This window comes from Triticum aestivum, chromosome 6B, assembly GCF_018294505.1.
Source record: "Triticum aestivum cultivar Chinese Spring chromosome 6B, IWGSC CS RefSeq v2.1, whole genome shotgun sequence".
Classification (NCBI taxonomy): Eukaryota; Viridiplantae; Streptophyta; class Magnoliopsida; order Poales; family Poaceae; genus Triticum; species Triticum aestivum.
This window is the reverse complement of record NC_057810.1, coordinates 556247057-556266716: the sequence shown is the minus strand read 5'-3', so window position 1 is coordinate 556266716 and position 19660 is coordinate 556247057. Positions and strand designations below refer to the sequence as shown.

The 19660-nt window shown below is 44.1% G+C and overlaps 2 protein-coding genes across 4 annotated transcripts; both read left to right on the top strand.

Annotated features, from left to right (window-relative positions):
* Nucleotides 1-591: 591 nt before the first annotated feature.
* Nucleotides 592-15571, top strand: LOC123137975 (protease Do-like 7). Of its 2 annotated transcripts, XM_044557864.1 has the most exons (25): nt 592-1068; nt 1164-1234; nt 1340-1474; nt 2809-2867; nt 3013-3049; nt 3208-3333; nt 3877-3966; nt 5217-5282; nt 5562-5618; nt 5739-5804; nt 6834-6941; nt 7096-7176; nt 8725-8774; nt 9184-9349; nt 9457-9954; nt 10635-10817; nt 10904-11006; nt 11164-11334; nt 11419-11498; nt 11584-11628; nt 11891-12118; nt 12270-12485; nt 12582-12739; nt 14901-15012; nt 15135-15571. In XM_044557864.1, exons 1-25 carry the CDS (start codon nt 831-833, stop codon nt 15309-15311), a joined length of 3321 nt encoding a protein of 1106 aa, XP_044413799.1. In that variant the 5' UTR covers nt 592-830; the 3' UTR covers nt 15312-15571. The 2 variants fall into 2 exon arrangements, with proteins under 2 accessions (XP_044413799.1, XP_044413800.1); XM_044557865.1 differs by lacking the exon at nt 11584-11628 and having other exon boundaries at nt 598-1068.
* Nucleotides 15572-16101: 530 nt separating this feature from the next.
* On the top strand, nt 16102-17962 carry LOC123137976 (ataxin-2 homolog). 2 transcript variants are annotated; one of them, XM_044557867.1, is made up of 3 exons: nt 16102-16473; nt 16627-16727; nt 16884-17962. In XM_044557867.1, exon 3 carries the CDS (start codon nt 16898-16900, stop codon nt 17579-17581), a length of 684 nt encoding a protein of 227 aa, XP_044413802.1. In that variant the 5' UTR covers nt 16102-16473; nt 16627-16727; nt 16884-16897; the 3' UTR covers nt 17582-17962. The 2 variants fall into 2 exon arrangements, with proteins under 2 accessions (XP_044413802.1, XP_044413801.1); XM_044557866.1 differs by lacking the exon at nt 16627-16727 and having other exon boundaries at nt 16114-16473.
* The last annotated feature ends 1698 nt before the right edge of the window (nt 17963-19660 follow it).

Below are 19660 nucleotides of genomic sequence, written 5' to 3'. Positions count from 1 at the left end.
TAGGAAATGTTGCAAAAGTTAAAAAATGTTTGCCCATTAGAAAAATGTTCACGAATTCTAAATTTTGTCTCCGAAATTGAAAAAATGTGCAAGAATTTAAAAGTATTCAAAATTTAATAAAAATATTCTAAACTTTTGAAAATGTTTGTGAAATTCAAAAATTTTGAATTAAAAAATCGCTAATTTAAAAGTATTCCTAATTTTGAAACAAAATAATGATAAAATAAAGTAAAAGAAAAAGATAAATCTAAGTCTGGAAAATGAAAAAAGCAAGGAAAAACCAAAAAGAAAAAACACAAAAACCCAAGTCTGGAACCGAAAAAGGGAGCTAGTTGGGTTGGCCCAACTGTGCTTAGCACAGAGGGTGCGCGATACCTCGCTATTCCCTGACCTAGGCGCTAATTAAATAGGATCCCCAGTGTTCTATAGTAAAGAAAAACTTATCGCAGGCCAACAAGGCCTAATCCAGATCCAGTGACTCAGCGAGGAAAAAGAATATCCCACTCAAAAAAGGCGAGGAAAAAGAAACTCTATCAGTTTTCGTCAACGCCCACGGCCAGGGGAGCGTGACTCAGGGCAGGGTGGTCTGTCTCCCCCTCTAAAATCTCGTGCGAGCAGTCCAAATCCTCGTTTACCAGCTCCACTGCCCCCGGTGATCTCATTCCCATCCCTCCTCATCACATCGCCCGCGTGAGCGATTGTCGTTGATAAAAAAAATCCTCCCTCTCTACTTCCGAACTGGAGCTCCTCTCTCTCTCTGGCCGTGAGGAGCTCTAAACCCTAGCGGCAGCGGCAGGGGAGGCGCGCCGGGGAGCCAGATCGCCGCCGCGATGGAGAGCCCCGTGAAGGAGGAGGTCGGCGGGGAGCTGGCGATGGAGATCGAGTCGAGCGTCACGGCCGAGGACTGGCGCCGCGCGCTCTCCCGCGTCGTGCCCGCCGTCGCCGTCCTCCGCACCACCGCGCCGCGCGCCTTCGACACCGAGGTCGCCGGCGCCAGCTACGCCACCGGCTTCGTCGTCGACAAGGCCCGCGGCATCATCCTCACCAACCGCCACGTCGTCAAGCCCGGTGCGCGCCTCCCTCCCTCCACCCATCCGCCGATCCGATGCCTCCTCCTCCTCCTCGTGCAATATATTCATTCGTGTGTTGCTGTGTGCTCGTAGGTCCTGTGGTCTCGGAGGCGATGTTCGTGAACCGGGAGGAGATCCCTGTGTACCCCCTGTACAGAGACCCTGTTAGTGTTTGTTCCATTCCATTCCGGTTCTGTTCTGTTTTATCTTGTTTAACCCTGTGCCAATGGCGTATTGTTAATCCAACTTTCCCCTTCTTCTCAAAACAGGTACATGATTTTGGTTTTTTTCGCTATGATCCAGGTGCCATAAAGTTCCTCAAGTATGAGGAGATCCCTCTAGACCCTGAAGCAGCATCTGTTGGGCTAGAAATCCGAGTTGTCGGCAATGACAGCGGCGAAAAGGTTTCCTTATATGCTAGTTCATTCGCTCCCTGGTTGCTGCACATTATGAACCGTAGTATCCCGTAAAGTGATGCGCACGAGGAATTCAGCGTTGGATTATGGGAATGAAGCATGTTTAATTGCTTCTACCAGACCTTTAATTTCTTCTTTTGCCATCCTGTAAAACAAAGCATTTCACTTCAAAATTCATGCGCACAGTTCCTTGAAACCACACTAGTAAAATGTCACATTATGCCATTTCAGCAAGATAATGATATCTTAACTGTATGAAATAAGCATTTGTTTCGTTCTCTTTTGAAAAATTAGGAGTGACCCTACCTGAATCTCGATCTCCTTACTGCTATTAGCAATCATATTCCACAGAGCAAATGTGATTAAATGCTTGTGAGGGTTTTGCATGTTAGAAAAATAATGATACGCACACCATCTTTCTTTGTGTCTAACTCAGCAGAACTATTTAGGTTTCAGTTAGATGAATGTGATGCTTAATTAGGAGCTTTTAATCTCCAACCTTTCCATACTAAGACCATAAGCTTACTAGTAGTTGCAATTGTAATATTCCTTGACCTGGAATGCACTTATTCAACTACTCCCTCCGTTTCTAAATATAAGCCATTTTAGAGATTTTAATGCGGACTACATACGGATGTATATAGACATATTTTAGAGTGTAGATTCACTCATTTTGCTCCGCATGTAGTACTTATTGAAATCTCTAAAAGACTTATATTTAGGAACAGAGGGTAGTTAAACAGTAGACATGTACTAAACAGCGCTAGTGACAACATTTGACATGATAGATGATAGCTAGAAAAGGAATTTGGAACAAATTGTTTACGTCAGCATTGAAACAAACTCCTATTAAGTTTGCAACTGAGATTGCAACATCTTTCTTGTACGGCATGCTGGAGTTGATGTGGATTCCCCTAGATATGGAGGTTCATCCTTAACAAGGATACATGTGAAAATAATAACTGATTAGCTGGATACATGTGCAAATAATAACTATGTGATGGCTTTTGGCTGTAATAGACTGTAGTGTTTGGTGTGTTTGTTGAACTATGGTGCTGTCAGGTTTTCGCCCCATGGCGTTCGTTTCGGTGTCGGGCGAACACAGTGGGTTTTCTGGCAGTGCTCGAACTCGCTGCACCTCTTTCCCTTTCCCCCCTGTCGTGTTCTCGGAACTTTGTATTTCCGTTCATTTGCAATGGAAAGGGGTCATGCCCGGTTTGAATAAATAAATAAATGTGCAAATAATAACTGATTAGCTGTGGAAAGTTGTTTAATTGTGTTGCATACTGTAAAATTTTCTGATTCATCTCCACTGGATTTAGGTTTCAATTTTGGCGGGAACACTTGCTCGACTTGATAGAGAAGCGCCTCACTACAAGAAGTACGCCTTACTTTTTTGCATGACAAGTTTATGATATGGGCTTATGATATTTTCTTTATGCTCCTAGCCGCCCCAAGCTTGTAGACAGTATATAAGATTGTTACACCATGTATCGTATATATTCTAACCTTTAATTCTTTGACAGGGACGGGTACAATGATTTCAACACATTCTATATGCAGGTGCTTCTCTTTAGCTACTAAATATGACATGTGTATATAGTTTGACCGAATTGCTGGATTCGTACATATGAAATGATCTTTTATTGCATTGTGCCATATAACTTGTTAATTGTCTTGTTGCTGATGTTCATAAGTTAACGTGATTGTTTTTTCTTTAGGCCGCATCTGGAACTAAAGGTGGCTCTAGTGGTTCCCCAGTTGTTGATTGCCAAGGAAGAGCTGTTGCGCTGAATGCTGGAAGCAAATCTTCCAGTGCTTCTGCTTTTTTCCTTCCATTAGAACGTGTAAGTATCATTAGTACATTACTACCTCCTCATACTATTTGAGATGTACCGGAATTGTGGGATAACGTATTGATCATAAGGAAATGAAACTGCTAGTTAAACCAGTGTTAGGCATTCATAAATTATCCATATGTAATTGAACTAACACATACTAAATTTAGTTGGCTTTACAGAAAATTTCATTTCAGCTAAACGTATAAGAGTGCACCAGTCTCCTTAATAATGTCTTGCTGTACGGTCTCATGTGACCGATGCACTTCACTTCACCAAAAAAAGAACAGAAAACAGAAACAAATGCGAGTTTGACATTGTCTAGTTACATATAATTATAAACATCATTGTTTATAAGGCGGTAAGGCAACCTAAGGCGACACCACCCGCTCTAGCGCCTAGGCGATGCTTAAGTGCCTAAGGTGGGCATATTTGTAAGGCGTTGCCAGGGCGCCTTAAGGCAGGACACCTTAAAAACACATCATGCTATTTAAGATTGATTGTTCGTGGCACTCTTATTTTTTTAACATTGTTTGTGTAAACTATTTCCAGGTGGTTAGGGCACTGAATTTGATACGTGATTGTTGGGATGCATTTGGTATCAAGTCAGAATCTGTTTATATTCCTCGTGGTACACTGCAGGTGTGCATGCTGTTCGATGATACCATTTTTTAATTTTTAGATGTTGTCTAGGTGGAGAGCTGCTTATGAATTATGGTGAACAGTGAACTTTGTAGTCTTGTTAAATCTGTATGTATGTAACCTTGAAGAACTTGAACAGTGTAAAGAATAGTCTTCTGGTCTATCTGCTTATAGTTATAGTATATACTGGATAACATGAGTTTAAAATGGGCCCACAACATTCGCACGTATGCTAGTGCCGTACTGCAGTGTCAAGTAGCTCTGAATCATGTGCGCATAGCACATGGAAATTAAGTAATTCTTTCTTAGTGACCTATATTTTTTCAACCCTTACTTCTCTACAAATATTTCTATAGTTTAGAATGCAATGAATATCTTACCTGTTATATTTGTACTCAGTATCTAAATTTGCTATGTTAACTGTTTACCATTGTTGTTCAACACCTAGAACTGAAGTTCACATAGTGTGTTGCAGAAGCACAGCACTGGAGTCTTGTATAGAGGATAATGGAAATATAGTGGCTACGACATGCTTGGTTATGAATAGGAAGTTGAACAACAAATGCTGAAATAGAAAAAAGAGCTTATGCTGTATTATGACCAATGCTGCTATTAAGTGTTCTGGGTTATGGATTCAAATTATAAGGGCATGTTGGTCTGGAAAAACTCACTTAGACTGGTCTCACCATTTTGGCCTATTATTTGATTTGCTGCCACACTTGTGGTGTGCTCATAAGCCACAATTTTTTAGCCTCACGCCCCACCTGTCATAGGCACTTTCTTTATGTGCAGAACTTCTACACTGGTGGTGGATGATTTGCTCACCACAAAAGCGTGGGGCACCACACTTACGGCATTGTGTAGCTAGCTTCAAACCAAACATGCTCTTTAGGTTTCTATGATATGCAACACATGGACTGTATGAAATCCTGTAATGCATCTGGACTGAAGTGCTGCTACACTGGATGGTAGTGTATAATGTTCGGTGATTCCACAACTGTACAAATTACGGAGCACTGCATAAGCCACTGTGTAGCAGTGTTGGTATTATGGCTCACTGCCTCACTATTAAAAGTACTGCTTTAAACCATGACAATTAGCAAAATTTGCCCAAGAAAAAAATATCTAGTTAGCAATGCTATTGGTGTTTTTATTAGTTGTAATTTTTGTTTATCATCGATCACTGTTGCTTTACTCTCCCCTAGAGTCTAGATCTCACATTATCCCTATTCTGTTTTTTGTCCTTAAAGATGACCTTTCAACACAAAGGATTCGAAGAAACTCGACGTCTTGGACTGAGGAATGAAACAGAGCAGGTATTTACACTGTTCATGGTTTGCTAATTGTCTAGAAAATATCCGCCTGCCCCCGATCAAATTTATTGCTGGAATCAAGTTCAATTTGTTTGTATTTTATGAACATAAGTTTATGTATACCTGCTACTAGTTATGCCAGATGTGAATATTAGTTGTTCTACTTCTACTTGTTTATATTGGTAAACATCTACATTTTTCTTTCCATTGGAATATATTTTTGAATGTTAACTCTCAAGTCCTGTGATTAAGTACCGGAACTTGTCATTTTTATTTGTACAGATGGTACGCCTTGTTTCTCCAGCAGGCGAAACTGGAATGCTGGTTGTTGACTCTGTGGTAATTTGCATTTATTAGTTCTAACTTCTAAACATGCATTCTACATTGTTACTTGGCTTGCTGCTTCTTGTATTATGCCTTTCTATGTCTTGCTGAAACTGGAGAGCTCTGTCCTTGCAGGTGCCAGAAGGACCTGCACATAAACATTTGGAACCTGGTGATGTGCTAGTTCACATCAATGGGGAGGTAATCATCGCTTTAAAGTGGCTTGCTATATTTGTTAGCGTACTCTATAGCCTGATAACTTCAGAGACAGCAGTAGCAAATTAGCAGAACATTGGTATCCACTGTTCTCTATTCCTATTCACCTAATACTGAGAACTGAAGATACTATGTGACATGATGAATTTGTGATGACATTTTCTTTTTTCCAATAGTACCAAAACACAAACAACTCTAGGCTGTGAACCGTCGGTTCAAAAGGATATAACATTGTCCGTGAACAGTAATCTAACAATCGTCAGTTATCTATACTATGCCAGTAATTAATTGCTATGTCATTTCATGTATGTTACAATCTTGCTGTTTGTTACTCCCTTCATATCACAAATACATGTCGTTTTGGGTGTCTTCAGTCAAACTTTGAAAACCTTGTCTATAAATACTGTTTCAAATGTTTAGATTGAGAGCTTACCAATGATATACATAGATTTGTCTCAAAAGGTATATTCATAAGAGAGGTCGGGTAGACCAAACTTGGGAGGAGTCCGTTAAGAGAGATCTAAAGGACTGGAATATCACCAAAGAACTAGCCATGGACAGGGGTGTGTGGAAGGTAGCTACCGACGTTCCAGAACCATGCGTTGGTTTCGAAATCTTATGGGTTTCAGCTCTAGCCTACGCCAACTTGTTTGGGACTAAAGGCTTTGTTGTTGTTGTCGTTGTTGTCGTCGTCAAGGAGTATGGTCTAATAATGTAACAGATCTGCAAATTCTAGGAGAAGTTCGATAGTGTATCTTGATCCAGAACGTTTTAAGCAAGTTTCCCAGTTTCTTTATAGTAGCCAACCTCAAGGAAATCACATTTCTCCTTTCCATTTTCCCTGTCCTGATATCATGTGGCATTGTTGGTTGTACTACTACATCTTATCCTTTCCTTTTTTGACTCATTTTTTCTCCAATCATGTTACTTTACTAAACTAATTGCAGTTTCATACCTCATAGGTTTCTGACTCAAGCATATTCTCACCAAGCATTTTTACTGAACTAATTGCAGGTTGTAACCCAGTTTCTCGCAATGGAGACTTTACTTGATGACAGCGTTGGCAAGGAGGTAAATTTGCAGATTGAAAGAGGTGGAGTGCCTTTGACAGTAAAGTTAGAGGTAATTTATAATTTTGACGCATCTTATTTAATCTTTTCAGCAGAGAAGAACTTGCATATATTAATGTTTACTTCCTTTCACACCTATAGCTGTTGCAACTATCTTTTTTATAATAAAATTAGCAAGCCATATTTATGCCACTGTAACTCTTCAGGTTGAAGATTTGCACTCTATAACTCCAAATCATTTCTTGGAAGTCAGTGGTGCTGTCATCCATCCACTTTCATACCAGCAGGTAAGTTTCCCTCGTTTCTTTCCAAGTTGATGCTCTCCTTACTCTTTCAAGGAACGAGTACACATTTACTTTTGTGGTATGCTGCTTCAAAGAATAGTTGAATGCAAATAAAAATTTAAGAGAGTACGTGAAATCTATTCTAGGGCTGTCAACAAGCCGACCTTGAGTGAGCCAAGGTTGGTTCAGCTCAAGCTATATACAGCATTCAAGTTTGAGTTGAGCTTGAGCAAGTCTGAGTTAGTCTTTGAACTTGCATCCTTACTCAACTAGGCTTGGGACCGGCTCGACCAAGCTTGGTAATATAATGCCCTGCTTGATAAAAAGGCCAGCAACAAAACTGAGATTCAGAAACAAACTGCATGTATGACCTAATGAATAACCAAACAGGAAAGTTGTGTTCTCAAATGCTCAACACGCTATTATTGGCAACAGATCCAAAACCATGTGAAAAAGCTCACATTCCCAGAATATTGCCGGAAGAGGAGGTTGGCTGTGGATGTAGCAGTGAATTCAAGGCACCTGCCGACGCTTGGAGACGTATTCCATGGTGGATGGTGGAAGGCGTTCGAAGTAGTGGGAGGAGGCAGTGGCTGGATGAGTTGGGCGGCGGCGGTAGGATTTCTGTCGCGGTGGATGAATATGACATTTGGAGTTTAGCTAGGGTTGCGAGATTGGAGTTCTGTCTGCTGTTGGGATGGGCATCTATGGGCTGTTAGGCTCTTGTGCTGGGTCAAATTAACGTTAACACATAGGCTTTGGACTATTAGAACAAGCGAGGACTAGTGTTATCATTGAAGTTGTTTTTTTTTGGGGGGGGGGGTGTGTGGTGGTGGTGGTGGCAGAGTATATACGAGCTGTTCTTGATAATAGCCTGAGCTCAGGCCAGGCCTGAATTGAGCTTCCACGAGCCGTGCTCGAGTAGCATGAGCTCAGGCCAGGCCTGATCTGTCTAATTTATTGACCGGCTGCATTTTGGTTTCTGAAGTGTTGAGCTTTCTGCCCTATTACATTTGTAAACCACAATTAATCCCTTACTCCCTCCGTCCGGTGAAAAGTGTACATATAGAAATTTTAGGACAAATTATGGAGTGGAGTAAAAAATTCATTGGAAAGGTGCAAGCCACCATCTCTCTCCTCTTTAATTAGCCAATCCCCAATGAGCTAAGTGCATGTAGAAATTAAGGAGAACATGTGTAGAATGTTATTGGTCTTGATTACTGCGTGATAAGAGAGAGCCACTTTTTTCTACTTTAAAGTGCATTGGGAAGATAGAAGTACACTCTTTTGTGGACAAAATTTACACCAAATGTACACTCTTCACCAGATGGAGGGAGTAAGTCAAATGTCGAATGGACACATGTTGAACTTTTCTGCTAGAAATGTTAATCTCACCACTGTGACCACATGTGTTCGGTAAACGAAATTGGACTGATGATAACATCATGTATTCATCCTATTCAAACCTGTATTAAACTACATGAACGTATGCTGTCGCAGTATATGTTTAAGTTTCACACTGGTACTAATGTTGTTCATATCGCGTTTCAGGCTAGAAACTTCCGGTTCAAATGTGGTCTTGTATATGTTGCTGAAGCAGGGTAAGACAACTAACCATAATTGTTGATGACTTGATGTTACATTTCCTGAAAGAACTATCGACGTATATTGGTGATTCTAGTCTAGCCAGTCCTTTATCATTCTTAGTCATTGGGCACATCACTTTGGAATAGACTAGTAGAATTGCCTTGTATTTGAATTCCAACCGGGTGCCATTTTGCCAACTAAATCTGAATATCACAATGTTCCTAAAGAGTGTAAGCTGCAACGTATGTTTATTTGCTTCTCTTGTCTCCAGAGTCATTTTACTTGAAGATTATACTTGTCCAATTGTCCCATGTTCAAGTCTCCAGAGTCACTTTACTTCAAGTTTGAGTGGTTTTCACCATGTGTTTCTTAGTTCAAAGCAATCATCATTTTCAGCGACTTATTCAACACCATGCAATGTAGGTACATGCTCTCTCGGGCATCGGTTCCACGCCATTCAATTATCAAAAAGTTTGCGGGAGAGGATATTGAAAATTTAGATGACCTTATTGCAGTTATTTCAAAGCTGTCTAGGGGAGCACGAGTGCCTCTTGAATATGTAAAGTACACTGACCGTTATCGGAACAAGGTAGACAAATATTACTTAGGCCTTGGCAGCTTTATCATGACAAACCTTCCATAGTAAATGTTGATTTTTTAAATACAACTAAGCCCGCACCTTATTTATGTGTTCAGTCTGTACTGGTGACAATTGATCAACATGGTTGGTATGCGCCTCCTCAGTTATACACTCGAAATGACGCAACTGGTCTTTGGAATGCAAAATTGGCTATACCACTCGAATCTCCCTTTGTAGTTTCCCATCGTGCTGGCCATATGGATGCAAACTCAAATTCTGTTTCACCGTTGACTGAATCAAGTCCTATGGATCTCAAATGCCAGCACGAGTCTGAAAATACGGCAGATGGATGCGTAAAAATGCAAACAGATGAGGAGATTGCCATAGATGGATCCCACTCTGGCGAAGATTCCATCCTTGAGAAAAAAAGGCGCCGGGTGGATGAGGAGATAGCTGCTGAGGGAACTATATCATCTTTTGGAGATTTAGATGACATGAAAGATGGCGCATTGAGGCATCCTTCCAGTGTGGAAGGCTCCGACCTTGCTCGGACAATATCAAGTAATGCTTCATTGGCAGAACAAGTAATTGAGCCAGCTCTTGTAATGTTTGAGGTGAGTGCTATACTCAAATCTAAAATTTGAGGAGCTATCAAGGTTATTGCTTATTTCGTTGTTTTAGTTTACTTGAATATTTGATGACGATAATTTTTGAGAGAAACTGAGGTATATTCAGTTGTTTATTATCGTTTTTGAAGGTTACTTATGGCTTTATCCTCTGTACCACCCCTACTCTCTCTCTCTCTCTCTCTCCCTCTCTCTCTCTGATACAACTGTGTCAATATTCAGAACAAGTGGCATCATTTTTCTTAGAAATTCTACAAATGATCTTAATATATTGATGATAGTGAACCAATGACGCCTATACCTGTATGACAAATCTGTATCTTGTACTCCCTCCGTTCAGAATTACTTGTCGCACGTATGGATGTATCTAGATGTATTTTAGTTCTAGATACATCCATTTCAGCGACGAGTAATTTGGAACGGAGGGAGTATGACCTATAGTCCTGTGACTCCTGTCCTGTTTTCGTTTCCTCATTGATTATTTTTTAGTAATTTTTGTTCTCTCATTTACTTGCATATCTACTGTTTTGCTCTTTACTCTTGGACTGGTGAATGAACTATTGCCATGTGTTTTACATTATATCGTAACCAGCAGTTGTTGGTTTCAGCAGTTTTGTGATTTGTTCTTATTCAAAACCTGACTCACCTTAACCTCTACTATTTTATAGGTGCATGTGCCACCAATATGCATGCTTGATGGAGTGCATTCTCAACATTTCTTTGGAACCGGTGTGATAATATATCATTCTGACTGTCTAGGTCTGGTTGCCGTCGATAGGAATACAGTTGCTGTATCTATCTCTGATATAATGCTCTCTTTTGCTGCATATCCCATTGAAATACCTGCAGAGGTATGAGCTCAGTACCCATTTTGTTGACTAAATCCATGTCATATTGAATTTCGATTAAATAGTAGCTTCCAAATTTTGGGTTTCAGGTTGTTTTTCTGCATCCTGTTCATAATTTTGCACTGGTTGCCTATGATCCTTCTGCACTGGGAGCTGGAGCATCTGTTATTCGGGCTGCTAAGCTTCTTCCTGGTTTGTTCCATTTTAGTGTCCCTTCTATTTATTTCCTAAAAGTATATTGTTTGGTCAAAGAAAGAGACTAGATTGCACAAGTATCAAGTAATATGGTCAGTGACTTAACAACCTTTTTGTACCGGTTTGTTTTTTGCCATTTTGGATGTATATGTAGAGCCTGCCTTGCGCCGAGGAGATTCTGTCTACCTAGTTGGGCTAAGTAGAAGCTTACAAGCTACATCAAGGAAATCAACCATAACCAATCCTTGCACAGCTGTTAATATTGGCTCAGCTGACTGCCCACGATATCGTGCAATAAATATGGAGGTCATTGAGCTTGATACTGGTACTTCCTATGCACATTTCAACTAACCTTCGTCGGTCTCATGTCTTGATTGTTTGTAATTGTACTGAAAACTGTTTTTTATAGATTTCGGTAGCTCATTTTCGGGTATATTGACGGATGAGCAAGGAAGAGTTCAAGCGTTATGGGCAAGCTTTTCCACCCAGGTTAGTTTGCGTTGGGTGTTGTTAACCTTGGTCTGTTTTTGTAAGTAACGACGCTCCCATGTTCTCAGGAGCATTTCATGAAAAGATCAAAAGAAAAAAGAAAAGCACAAAACGGCAGCTTACGCCCAAGGTTAGCCGCTTGATATCTCCAACATCAAGTAAATGGGCAATGAAATAAAAATACATATTCAGTATGTAAAGATCCTAACTTGCATTTAAGAATCTAAATGTTCTATTAAGTAAAGCAGCCAATTTACTTGGCCTTTTGCCTGACATCATGAATCATAACCTGTAGTCCTAATGCTTGTAAATGATCATGTAATGGTACTATCCCTAGTTGTTACCTCTCATGTACTTGATGGTGTAATTAACGACCTAATTTTTCTCTCCAGCTCAAATATGGTTGTAGCAGTTCAGAGGACCATCAATTCGTTAGAGGTATACCAATATATGCAATAAGTCAAGTCCTTGAGAAGATAATCTCGGGTACTCCTGGACCATTTCGTCTTATCAATGGAATTCGAAGGCCGATGCCACTTGTCAGACTTCTGGAGGTGGAACTTTATCCAACTTTGCTTTCGAAAGCAAGAAGTTATGGATTGAGCGATAACTGGGTGCAGGTAATTAGCTTAATGTTTCACTTAATTTCGCCAAAAAATGTTTTCCTGACCTGGCAAACGTGATTATATTGTTTTTATGTTGCTTCTGGGCCTGAATATTGTGTGCGTATATCAATGAGTCATTTATTGTTCTATTTGATTATCTTTGTAGGCTCTCGCTAAGAAGGACCCTGTGCGCAGACAAGTCTTGCGGGTCAAAGGTTGTTTGGCTGGATCAAAAGCGGAAAAGCTTCTGGAACAAGGAGACATGATTCTAGCTATCAACAAGGAACCAATAACATGCTTTCTTGACATTGAGAATGCTTGCCAAAAGTTGGACCAATCTATCGATTCAGATGGCCTGCTTAACATGACAATATTTCGTCAGGTGAGGAAGATCTACTAACCCTTTTTTTGTACAGTTACAATATGAATCTAAAATATCTATATCTATATATATCATTATTACAACTGTTTCATGCAGGGAAAAGAAATTGACCTTATTGTTGGAACCGATGTAAGAGATGGTAATGGTTCAACAAGGATGGTGAATTGGTGTGGATCCATAATTCAGGATCCTCATTCAGCAGTGCGTGCACTTGGCTTTTTGCCCGAGGAAGGTCATGGAGTTTATGTTGCTAGGTGAGGAACATGTTTTTTTCTTTACAAATATTTATGCGCAAATATTAGAACCAACTCTGATGAGTTTTGACTGCAGTATTTAGTTAAAAGTTATAATAAGCCTGTAGCAGCCACTATAGGTTTAAACTTTGAAGTGATCAGATTCGAGTGAGTAGCAATAATTTGCTCAAGGGAGTGCTATTTTTCGGTTGTTTTGGTGTACTAACACATTTAGAGGCCACCCTTGGTTCGCCAGAGTGGGACTCAAAACCGGAATATTTTAGGGAGCCCAGAAACGCGCTTGGTTTGCTGTTTCAGTATTTTTTCTCCCCCGGTTTGGGTCCATTACACCCGAAAAACATTACAGAGCATGGGAGGCCGCATTTTCTTTCCGTTGGTGAGAACCGGGAGTGAGAGAGAGAGAGGCGCCCCGATCCCGAGTTCCCTCGCCCACCCCCCTTGTGTGCTTCTCCGCCATCCATGGCATTGACCTAGGGTTTCAGCCGTGCAAGGTTAGTCGTTGTTGCCTGTTGATATTTCAGTCCAGCCAGGCATGGAAGGGACTGGAATTACACCTGTACGCAATCTTTCCAAACAGTGGCCGGAAGGGGAATGGAAATACGGCTGTGTTCCGCCGGCACATCACTTGTGACATGTATATTACAGGCGTAAAGATTTGCCGGTGTAAATTTATTCCATGCTCCCAAGCGGGCCCGTAGGAGTTTTGACTTCAGTATTTTTTTGGAGTTATAAGCCTGTAGCAGCCACTATAGGTTCTTGGGCCTCTTTGATTCAAAGGATTCTCATAGGTAGAATCCTTAGAATTTTTTCTATGTTGGTCGTTTGATTCATAAGATTGAACTTTATAGGATTTTTTTCCTAAGGATTCCTATGCACTCCCTCTGATCCATATTAATTGACGCTGCTCTAGTACAAGTTTAGTATAAAATTGTACTACAGCAGCGCCAGTTAATATGGATCGGAGGGAGTACTATATTTCGAATTCATAGGAATTTTAGCATCCACTCAAACCTCTTGGTAAGAATCCTTTGTGTTTTTCCTGTGATGCTATCAAACAAACCAAAATCCTCTAGGATTCAAACGGTCATGACATTACAATGGCTCCTTTGATGCAAAGAATTTTCAGGGCCCTCTCATAGGTAGAATCCTTGCAATTTTTTCCTACGTTGGTTGTTTTTCATAAGGATTCCTATGTACTACATTTCTCATAGGAATTTTGGAGGATTAGAATCCATAGGAATTTTTCCTATGTTGGTTGTTTGATTCATCCTAAGGATTTCTTTGTACTTCCCGTAGGATTTCAAGCATCCACTCAAACCTCTTTGAAACAATCCTTTGTTTTTCCTACGATGCAATGAAACAAACCAAAATCCTGTAGGATTGAGATGAGCATGACATTCCAATCCTATATTTTTCCCATTCCTGTGTTTTTGAACCTGCGAGTCAAAGAGATTTGAGTCACTAGCAATAATTTGCTCAAGGAAGTGCTATTTTTCAGTTGTTTTGGTGTGCTAACACATTTAGGAGTTTTGACTTAAATATTTAGTTGCAGTTATAAACCTGTAGCAGCCACTATAGGTTTTTAAGTGATCAGTTTGAATAGACTAGCAATGATTTGCTCAAGGGAGTGCTATTTTTCACTTAACACAGTTTTCAAGTAGTTGTGCTTCTGGCTGTATACGACTTCACATGGAATCGGAGACCTGACGGGTCAATGAATACAAGAATGTGACCCATAGGAACTGTAATTCTGTTAGGCAAATATGTAAACCAAGTAATGGATTTCCTGAAAATAAGAAGAGAAAATAGTGATCAATGGATGCCTTTTTCCTCTTGTGGCATGCTCCGAAGTTCATCTACATCAATGTAAATAGACACTGGTTTCTCCCGATATCAGCATATCTTGCGAAATCGCATCCTGTAATGGATGTCTTATCTGCATATTTTGTGATACTGCCTGGGTGGTGTTACCTCTAAATGCTAGGCATAGTTGAAGCCCACACTTGGTATGATTCCATTTTGTCCTCCTTTCGATGCGATTGGCAAGGCAGGGTACCTATAGTATAATATAAATAATTTGCACATGATTATATAGATGTTAGGCATGCAGTTTATAAGCACATTGTTGGGTTTAGGATTGAGCAGCAAGTTTGTTATGCAGATGGTGCCATGGAAGTCCCGTACATAGATATGGCCTTTATGCTCTCCAGTGGATAGTTGAAGTTAACGGGCAACCAACTCCAGATTTGGAGTCCTTTATTCAAGTGGTGAAGGTACGCATTGGCAATAGCAGTCTTCTTTTGGTATATTTCAGTCTATAATTTGTATTGATGGTGAACATGGTTCACATGTCATTTGATTCGAGTTAATATGGCCGGAATAATATTTTTCTCAGGGATTGGAAGATCGTGAGTTCGTCAGGGTGAAGACCGTCCATTTGAACGGAAAACCACGCGTGCTCACTCTGAAACAGGACCTCCACTACTGGCCAACCTGGGAGCTCACTTTTGAACCGGAGACTGACACATGGAAGAGGAGAACAATAAAGGCGTTGCAGCCAACCGGGGCTTGATTTATTCTGCTTTCTTGTGATATTTTCAGCGGGCCTAGGCCTTCTCTAGGAAGGCAAGCATGGAGAGGCGAGGAACTCTGAAATGCTTGTCATGCCGGTGAGCTAGAATCAGGGTGGGGCACTAGGATGTAGTGTAATTCATAGATGACATAAGGATTTTAATGCCTGTGGATAATTGGACTGCGGGGTGTGTCTTTTCTGTACCTATTGGATATATTTTTTTATTCTCCTGTAGAAGCAATAAACCATTTAGCGATTTAGCTCTCGTCTCAACTGGAGTATTTTTCTGCAGAGCACTTCGTTTGCAGTTTTTGGATGTAGTGGTGCTGATGCTCGGTCATTGAGTTTTTGGACCAAGCTATTCTGTATGTGAAGCTTTCCTTTGAGATTTGGACCTCATGTCACCGATGTCGTGTTGGTTACAGTGCATGGACACCTTAGATGCGTAGCACGATATTCCTCGAAGCGTTGAGCATAGCCAAACCAAAGCCGCTATCCGTCTTAAGAAAGTAGGAATCCCTTCCCACCTGCGTAAATTCAGGCAAATCAACACGCAAGTAGGCAGAAGATAGCAGCCGAAGCATCGAAACGACCTCATAGTCATCGTGTCCCTTTTGTGCGACGTGTTGACAAATGTAAACCATGCGCCCATCATCATATATCTATCTATCTAAGCCCAGACGTACGTTCTACTAATTTCCTCTCCTCTGGAGCGCATATCTCCCGAGGAATATATTCCGCCACCACTACTACCAGCCGGCTCTGGGTCTAACAATTATCCGCGAAAACGAGGGCCGTCCCTTTAGATGCGTCCTGTTCCGTGCCACTCCGGTGGATGCCTTCCGCCGAGAGGAAAAGAAGCGCTTAGGTAGGCGCTCCTTGTTGCCGGATTCCTTCTTTCCTCCGAGAGCTAGCACGGTAGCACCAACCGAACAATTATCCAAGGGCGCCTCTTCTTTAAATGGTTCGCCGGTTCTATTTCGTTGCCGCGAACAGAAGGAGAGCTAGCATGTATCCCGCGCTCAGACCCGCGCCGCGACGGGCACACGCGAGCCAGCAGCAGCAAGGCCAGCACCGTGCGAGATAGGGAGGGTGGGAAGGAAGGAGATGGGTTGCTATCCCCTGCGCGTGATCGTCTCCAAAGCGCTTGGGAAATGCAACGGTACGATGCGTCCCCTTGTATTCTTTTCTTCTGGTTTTTCTCCGACGATTGATGATAGATAGTCCTAGGCCTTTGAGAGCTCACGCTTGGTTACTTTCGAAGCATTCTCAGGCGGGGGGCAGCTTTGACCTTCTGCGTCGTTCTTTTTGGCAGACTATCGTTATGCACTAGTGCTAGAGACCTCTTGTCTTTCTCAAGATAGGTTTCCGTCGCTACAATTCAGTTCTACTTCTGCTACTAGTTTATTTCTTTGCGTAAGTTTCTGTACCATAGCTCATACCGGTCCTAGTAGTAGTATTCATTATTGTTTAACTCATGTCACGTGATCATATACTGTGTAGTCTCAGAACTCCAACGTTTGTCACACAAAGCTGCTAACTGATGTTTGTGAGCTCCGGTGACATATGCAGGGCGCGAACGATGGATGGAAGACCAGAGGATGGACTACGCCATGGCCTACCCTCCCGGCCCACACCCAGAGACGCTCTACATGCGGCCCGTGGCGCGCACCGTCACCTTCAGCGGCACCAACTCCGTGCACATGATCCCGCCAAACCCCCCGCCACCGCAGCAGCAGCAGCAGCAGCAGCACCCAGAGCCCCAAGCGCCATCGCCCCAACAGCAAGCGCCACCACCCCAGCACGTGCCCCAGCCACAACCCGAGCAGCCTGCGCCCGCGCCGGAGCAAGGCCCGCCGCCGGCCGATCAGCAGCCGAGGCAGCCGAAGCGAGGCAAGAAGAAGCCGCCGCGCCGCGTCCGGTTCGGCCCCGAGCCACCGCCACCGCAGCAGCAGCAGCAGCAAGAACACCAGGAGCAACAGCAGCAACAGGAACAGCAGCCGGAGCACGCGCCGAACGGCAACCCGGGCAGCGGCGCGCCGGGACACCACGGCCAGCAGGGCCGCGGGCCGCCGGGGTACCTGAGGTACACGCCGTCGCCGCTGCCGAGGTGGGAGGCGACGCCGAGGCGGCACGAGTACTTCTCCGGGGAGTACCGGTACAGCTACCCGACGCCGGTGCGCGAGGGCATCTACAGCATGGCCACCGACGCCAACCGGCTCACCACCATCTTCAGCGAGGAGAACCCCAACGCCTGCGCCATCGTCTGACTCTCACTCTGAGTGCTTGAAGTCGGCCGGCCGGCGGGCCGGCGAGGAATGAGGTTCTCGCGTCGTACTCCCATAATCCCATTAGCTCTCGCACTGCCTGATTGGAGGGAGGAGAATCCGGTTCTCTTCTAGTAGGGGTTGTACAGGCAAAAGAAAGGGGGAATAGTTGGGTGGCACGACACGATGAGGTGAACATTCGCGTTGTTTGGATTCGGTTCGTACGATATACTTTCACGATGCTCTTTTTCGCGTCTTCTCTTGCAAAGCTAAAAAGAGATTAGTCAATGATTGTTGGCCACCAAAGACAGATTAAGCATAATGTGTCTTAAGAGGTGTATGTGATCGGAATGCATTGAACAGCGACTGTCTCCTTTCGCTGTCCTTCGGTCTAAAATTTATATGATCAGACCATTGCAGAAAATAGATCCAGAGAATATAAGAGTGTTTTTGACATTAGTGCACTCTAAACCGTTCGATTAGCTCATTCATCGTTGTGGATCGCCCCGTCGTTTCACTGCGCGTGCCCGTAGCCTTTTCACCACTCCGCCTCAAACTTTCTTGGCCGGCCCAACACTAAACGGGCTGCTGCTCCGAAGAACGACCTGGAGGCCCTCTAATTCTGTGATGTGGCGTAGCCTTCGATCGTGAATAGACGGTTGATGTCTGTGCGGGGCAGGGAAGCACGCAAGGGCCGCATGCCTCTCGAGGCGATGGATGGCAGTAGCTCAACATCGACCCCCGACGGCAGGAAGCAAGCAGAGGCTCATGGTTTTGTGGTAGCTTGCTTTGATGCTAGGGTGCTCGCTGTTGGGGAAGAAAAAGCGGTGAAGAAGAGATGGTGTGCGGATGCCGTTGGAACCCTCTTGCTATTAGAGCATCTCCAGCCGTTCGGCGCCCCCCGAGGCTGAAATAGCTCCTCCTGGGGCTACCCGGCGCTATTTTCGTCCTGGGGCGCTTGGGTTCCCAACCGCCGCCCCAAGTTGGCCCCAGACGCCATTTTTTGAAATACAAATTCAGCAATTTCAAAGAAAATGACACGATTTTGAACAAAATTCAGGCGATTTTCATTCATATTTGTGCAAATTTAAAGACATAATTAAAAACTTAAAAAACTATGCCGCCGCCGCCGCCCCTAGCCTCTGTACATGCCAAGGAGCTTGTAGAAGGCGGTGTAGTCACCGCCGTCGCCGTCGTCCTGCACGCCTCCGTCCTTGCTGCAGTCCTGTCCCGGGTCACCGCTGCGGACGGGGTTGGTCGGCGCCGGCGCCTCCTCGTCGCTGTCGTCGAGGACGATGACACCGCCCTTGTCTCGGCCGCGGCGCCGAGCGGCGATCTCCTCCATGGCGCGGCGCTGGCGCTCCATCTCCTCCCGCACGTAGTCATCCCACGCCCATTTCAGGCCGGTTTCGAGGTCGGCGGCCATGTCGACGTGCTCCTGCTTGACGACCACGGGCGGCGTCGCCGGCTCCTTCTTCGGCCTGACAGGCGAAGATGGCCGCGGGGAGGAGGTGAAGGTTGGCGGCGGCGCTCGTTTATGATGAGGCTGCGGCCGCGGCTGCGCCGGTGCTCCGATGTCTCCTGGGTCTCGGCGTTGACGACGGCGAGCGGCGTCGTTGTGCTGAAGGGGTGGGAGCCGGTGGAAGAGGAGGACGCCCCCGCCATGTGCCTCGGCAGCCACGAGCTGCCGCTCCGGCACGAGAAATACGACGCCGGGTACTCCAACGGCGGCGAGTTGCCGCCCTCGATGTGCTCGAGGGCGGCGTGGAGCATGCGCCCAGGGACGCCCACCACTGACGGCGGGCGTCGGAGTTGTGGCGCCCTCTTGGTGGCAGAGCTCCATTCGTGGACGCGAGCTAGTCGGCGTGGCGGCGCTGGAAGAACGCCATCCACAGAGCGTGGTTGTCGGGGGCGTACTTCGGCTGCTGCCGTGCTTCCTCCGACAGCGTCGCCCGGATCCGCACGATCTCATCGCGGCATTTAGCGTCGGAGGACGGCGGGGGCATGGGGACGCCTCCGGCGCTGAGCCTCCACGATCCCGGCACGCGCATGTCGGGCGGCGCCGGGTAGTTGGCCTCGTAG